At 41.7% G+C, this 6,474-nt stretch overlaps 1 protein-coding gene across 1 annotated transcript; it reads right to left on the bottom strand.

The window, feature by feature from the left end:
* Positions 1–1,785: 1,785 nt before the first annotated feature.
* LOC134799177 (exosome complex component RRP46) lies at positions 1,786–6,180 on the bottom strand. Its single transcript, XM_063771573.1, has 5 exons — positions 5,986–6,180; positions 5,778–5,904; positions 4,999–5,107; positions 4,028–4,226; positions 1,786–2,465 (listed from the first exon to the last, which is right to left on the bottom strand). The coding sequence occupies exons 1-5, from the start codon at positions 6,086–6,088 to the stop codon at positions 2,338–2,340; spliced, it is 666 nt and encodes a 221-aa protein (XP_063627643.1). The 5' UTR covers positions 6,089–6,180; the 3' UTR covers positions 1,786–2,337.
* Positions 6,181–6,474: the final 294 nt, after the last annotated feature.

Raw genomic sequence — 6,474 nt, 5'->3', positions numbered from 1 at the left:
AGGACCATCGGCTTCATAGGCAGGGTCACTGAATAGTCACTACCCACTAGGCCAGACCGGTCGTTACAAATGCCTTCCAATCATCTCCATCCTTTAATTTTAACTTCTAAGTATTTAAGTAATCGTCGTATCGTGCCGATTCGTGCCACCAATATGAAAGAAGAGGAAATCCAATCCTCTTCTGTTCTCAATCATCTTCTTATTTTACTAAATCTTGACTTTTTCATTCGTTCTTTATTCTGTTTAACTTCTTTCTTCCACTCGTCGCCTTTATCTCACCTAAAACGCACAGTGGGTGCTGTGTGCGGTCTTTTTTTCTATTTTCCCGGATCCATCCCTAATCAGCTGTCTCCATCGGTCTCGATCCATTGTTGACCTCACTGCTTGATGGAATTTGCTCGAGGAAGTGGCTTCTCTGACTTGGTCAGTCCACCTGGTTGGCGAGCGACCGCGACCTCTCTTGCCTTCCACTCCACCAATCACAACCAGTTTCTCGAGACTCTCAGCTCCTCTTCGCATTACATGGCCAAAGTATGCCAGCAACCGATGTCGGCAGATGGTGGACAAACGTGTTTTGATGCCCAGTTGGGAAAGAATAGACGCATTTGTGCGCTTGGCCGTCCACGGTATCCTAAGCATTCGCCTCCAGCACCACATTTCGAATGCGTCGATTCTTTGTCTCTCTCTTGCCAGTATTGTCCATGTCTCTACTCCGTACATGAAGATGGGAAAGACGAAGGCTCTGACCAGGCGGGTTTTCGTATGAAAGCTTATACTACGGTTTTTCCAGATAACCTGAAGGCGCGTCATGGCATCTTTAGCCATTGCGATTCGGCGCTTGATCTCGGGAACGCAGCTTCCATCATTGTTTATCTGAGATCCCAGATAAGTAAAACTATTCACCCTATCAATACCCTAGATTTCGCACTTTCGCAATTGTGGGAACTTTCCGACGGCACAGTAGCTTCACCAATATTTCTGCTCCTGGTGTGCCCACCTCGCGTGTCTGCATATTCGGTAGCGGCGACACAAAGAGCTACATTCTATTATTTTTGCGTCCCTGCGCTACGGATCCCGCGTGATGCCTATCAAATACGTCACTGTAATTGGTTGTACATTTTAGGAATAATTATGGGGAAATAAAACGCTTGTTTGTTCATTGTTTTTATATTTAAAGGTAGGAATTAATTACTCGTAAAAAATATTTATAATGTAAACAAAATCGAGGTCAATGTGATACGTAAATAAACATGCTACGAATTCGACAGCTGGTGTAGATGATGTAGATGCTATACGGACCTGTACAGTCACCTGCAATAATATGTTACTCTTCGAAGGCCGCAAAAATATGTGACACGCTCTTATGGCTCAACAAACAAGATCGTGTCAGATATTTTTGCGGCCGTCGTTGTGTAACATAATATTGCAGGTGACTGTACAGTCGTCATCAGATATATCGGAGCATCCGAGGTGCTCACAAATATCTGAACACGACTCCGATATACCTATCTGATGGCGATTATACGGCAACTTAGTTGTTAAAATTTGACGTATTACAATCGAGTGACCCCAAAACATATATATAGCGCAGTACACCGCCATCTATTTCAAACGATTATTTCTTTACTTTCAATAGCTCTTTATTTGACTATAACAAATGTCGGCCCCCCGATTTTCAAATATTTGTGTCCGTTTTCGGACTGATATCTTTGACCTTCCTTGTACCGAATTTCATGATGAATAAAACACATAAGTACCACCTTTTCATACCACGGTGGTATCAAACAAGCGCATAGCAGCAGGGGTTGCACGTTGTCGAACCAGAGAGCCTACCGCGAAAACTGAAGTTCGCAAATTGTGGGCATTTTTCTTTTTTATTCCAATTAAGGCATAATTAGAGTGACAGAGAAAAATGCCCGCAATTTGCGAACTTCGTTGCTCGCGGTACTCGCGGTAGGCTCTCTGAAATACCCTATCGTAGGTATGCAAAATTCCTGTTACCGTTCCAAACGGTAATTGTCTTATTTGCAACAATGTTACATCTAATCTTATCTAGAGTCTGTCTAAGATAAATCTGCAATGACAGTCATATTTTCACAAGAATTTGACGTGTATGGTAGCGCTTTCACATTGTCGCTTGCCAGGCCGGGGCAGAGTTAGCTTAGGATGGTATCCACCCGTCCCATTTCTTGGTCCAATGTCATTGCGTCTTAATCTCTCATTAAGCAAAATGTGAGACGCAAATACACATTGGACCAAGAAATTGGACAGGTGGAATACCATCTTTAGACGGACACTAACAACAGTATATTTACAACCATATTAACTTCAAACGTATCATCCAATAACTTTAGAGTATTTACTAACAATATCTCTATAGAAGGCAAACACTAGGTCGCTGGCGGAACGGCACCGCTCCATGGCCTCTCTGTATGTGTCTTCGCTGAAATTGCCCTCGGTGAATCCTGAAATAATAGGATAGTCAGTTTTGGTTTCAGCGCCATCTAGCGGCGAGTGGTGGAACTAGGAAGAAGTAAAGTCTACGATTCCCAGCCACTGAGTGACCCCACCCAGCCATGTGAGTCAAAATACACATAGGACAAAGAAATTGGATAGGTGGAATACCACCCCAAAATGGAATACACACGGCAGCGGAATAGTCTAACCTCCTTATTCATAAAACTTTACGGGCCTGATTTAGTTAAATTACACATGTTTTATCCCTTTCTTAGGGTGGTATTCCACGGGGTCCCTTTGTTTCCCATAAAGTTTTAAGTCATAATGTACCTATTGGTTGTCATATTATCGTTAGTCATAAAACTGAAACCGTTAACTTTTCAGGATTTCCATAAGGTTATTCTATAGATAGGTTAGGTTAGGTTTGTTTTATGGCAATCCTGAAAAGTTCGTAACTTTAACCGAATCCGAAGCGTTAAAAATAGCATGATGTATTCTACTCTTTTATGGAATGCCCCAAAACTAAATAAACTAATGAGATTACCTGTAATAAGACTCTTGTCACGTTCATCAAAGACGAAGCTCAACACAGCTCTCGCGGCATCTAGCTGGTCAGCCTCAGGTTCGAGTAGGATGTCTCCACGCTCGTCGACACAACACAGTACTGCTGCGAAAACGTGGCGCATATATATTAGAGTAAATAAACCAAGATTACCTGTAACAAGACTCTTGTCACGTTCATCAAAGACGAAGCTCAACACGGCTCTCGCGGCATCTAGCTGGTCAGCCTCAGGTTCGTGTAGGATGTCTCCACGCTCGTCGACACAACACAGTACTGCTGCGAAAACGTGGCGCATATATATTAGAGTAAATAAACCAAGATTACCTGTTACAAGACTCTTGTCTCGTTCATCAAAGACGAAGCTCAACACAGCTCTCGCGGCATCTAGCCGGTCAGCCTCAGGTTCGAGTAGGATGTCTCCACGCTCGTCGACACAACACAGTACTGCTGCGAAAACGTGGCGCATATATATTAGAGTAAATAAACCACAATTACCTGTAACAAGACTCTTGTCTCGTTCATCAAAGACGAAGCTCAACACAGCTCTCGCGGCATCTAGCTGGTCAGCCTCAGGTTCGAGTAGGATGTCTCCACGCTCGTCGACACAACACAGTACTGCTGCGAAAACGTGGCGCATATATATTAGAGTAAATAAACCACAATTACCTGTAACAAGACTCTTGTCACGTTCATCAAAGACGAAGCTCAACACAGCTCTCGCGGCATCTAGCTGGTCAGCTTCAGGTTCGAGTAGGATGTCTCCGCGCTCGTCGACACAACACAGTACCGCTGCGAAAACGTGGCGCATATATATTAGAGTAAATAAACCAAGATTACCTGTTACAAGACTCTTGTCTCGTTCATCAAAGACGAAGCTCAACACAGCTCTCGCGGCATCTAGCCGGTCAGCCTCAGGTTCGAGTAGGATGTCTCCACGCTCGTCGACACAACACAGTACTGCTGCGAAAACGTGGCGCATATATATTAGAGTAAATAAACCACAATTACCTGTAACAAGACTCTTGTCACGTTCATCAAAGACGAAGCTCAACACAGCTCTCGCGGCATCTAGCTGGTCAGCTTCAGGTTCGAGTAGGATGTCTCCGCGCTCGTCGACACAACACAGTACCGCTGCGAAAACGTGGCGCATCGCCACGCCGGAGTTTATTAGGGCTAGGCAGACGGAATTCACGCAGGTTGATAGGAGCTGTGGGTAAAACAAAAATAGATTTTAATAAAAAGGAACATTAACATCTCTTGGTTTGGCGCAACAGCCTCTTAGACCCTGCCTCTGCTGAGGGTGGTATTCCACCTGTCCAATGTGCATTGCGTCTCACTCTCTCATTAAGCAAAATGTGAGACACAAATAAACATTGGACCAAGATATTGGATAAGTGGAATACCACCCTAAGCTATTGCAGGGGATGTCCTACAGTTCAAATACCAGTAAGAGTTAGCCACTAGCCGTCCACAAATAAAAATTTGCCAAGGCAAATGTTGTATAGATGAAATTGAATTTATCAAAATAAGATTCAGAATAAAAAGGAATTAGAAGGTGTTTTGATAAACCTCTGAGTAGTTAGAGGATTGTTTTTTAGGGTTCCGTACCCAAAGGATAAAAACGGGACCCTATTACTAAGACTCCGTAGTCCGTCTGTCTGTCTGTCACCTGGCTGTATCTCATGAACCATGACAGCTAGGCAGTTGAAATTTTCGCAGATGATGTATTTCTGTTGCCGCTATAACAACAAATACTAAAAACAGAATAAAATAAATATAATATGTGGGGCTCCCATACAACAAACATGATTTTTTGTCGTTTTTTGCGTAATGGTACGGAACCCTTCGTACGCGAGTCCGACTCGCACTTGGCCGGTTTTTATATATTTGAGTACTTATTCCTCATATCCAATTTGAATGAGATTTAATGCACTTATTTATTGACAATGCTTAAGCAACAAATGTGTTGACGTTCTTACCCCTCCGTAGTCCTCCAGCTCCTGCACTGTGACAGTAATGCCGGTGCGAGGGTACAGACTGCTCAGGATAGCTTCCTCACATGTTTGACGGATCACATTCTCTTTGTACCTAAAAGCATGACCAGTATTTAGAATACTTAAATACTCTCAATGTTTAATATGTATTTTAGAAAGAGCGAATTCAAGTTATCCATTTAATATATAAATTATCACATTCTAATACAAAGTAGGTACATAGACATACATATAACAAATATACATGTAACAAGAGTATTTTCAAAAGAAATCCAACAAATCATTGATAATTATTTGTCCCTATCATGAATCTAGTATATAACTGGATCAGGCATGAGTGGTGGGGGGAAACGGAACGGGAAGGGGTAGTCTTATGTATCTTTCAGTAGGAGTAGCAGCGAACGCGCTATTATTGTTTGTCCTTGTCACAGTCTCACATTTTTTTTATTCCCCACCGTAAATTTACTATGGATTATGGTGGGCAACAAATAAATTCGACCAATCATAGTGTCACATTGCATATGTTTTGTCCCTCATGGAGCGCATAGCACATCTATAGGATCCTACCATCTATGGTCCCTATCCTTCATTTTAAAATTTCTGTTAACAAACAGATTAAATTTAATAGAAGTTTTTAAGAGTTAGCTAAGTTTTATAAGTAAGAGGGATAGACTGGAGCAAATTTGTTTTTTTAGATTATCCCCTACTATGTAATATCAAATTGAAAGAATCCAATAAATTGCAGAGCATATTATGGAAGTTACCTGTCTTTTACAGATGGTTTCCCGCCTTTAGGACTAAAGAGAACTTCCAACGTTGTTTTCTCTATACTCTGACTAGACATTTTAACTTCCAGGGGTCCATTGACGCTAGTCAACGCTACTGTACTACCTAAAATATAAAACAGTAATCAAGCTTCATATTTACTATAAGAAATGCTGAATTTAGTCATTAATATGAATGATTTTTTACCTTGAGACAAAATAGCAGAGCCGTCCGATTTGCTGAGGAAATTCAGCTCACACTTCATCGGCTTTAGCTTAAAATCTTTTAGTTTGGCTTCGTCGGTGCCCATTTTATTATGAAGTAACACTTGGCAACAATATTTTTTGACTATATTTGGATTTTATCGAAAATAATAATTTATAACCTAACACGTGTGCTTGACACTTTTGACAGAACAACAAACTTTTTTTTCTGATTCAGAATGCGTTTGGAGTCAAGTAGAATAATCCTCGTTTAAAAACGCCTCAATGGGATATTTGCAGAGGGAGCATGAAGCTGGAACATACTCAAACTCGATGCGCCAGTCGTGAGTATTATATTCTTTGCGCCAAGCTCGGAGTAATTAACAATGGAGCCGCCATTAACAGGCGTTCCCCTCTGTCGAAAAAAGGCGGCCAATGGTCAACCATATGTCAACCATATGTATGGACTGACGTTTATCTGACATGACGTACC

This window comes from Cydia splendana, chromosome 18 (genome assembly GCF_910591565.1).
Source record: "Cydia splendana chromosome 18, ilCydSple1.2, whole genome shotgun sequence".
NCBI classification, from domain to species: Eukaryota; Metazoa; Arthropoda; class Insecta; order Lepidoptera; family Tortricidae; genus Cydia; species Cydia splendana.
The sequence above is the reverse complement of the archived record's forward strand: the minus strand, read 5'-3'. Positions and strand labels throughout refer to the sequence as shown.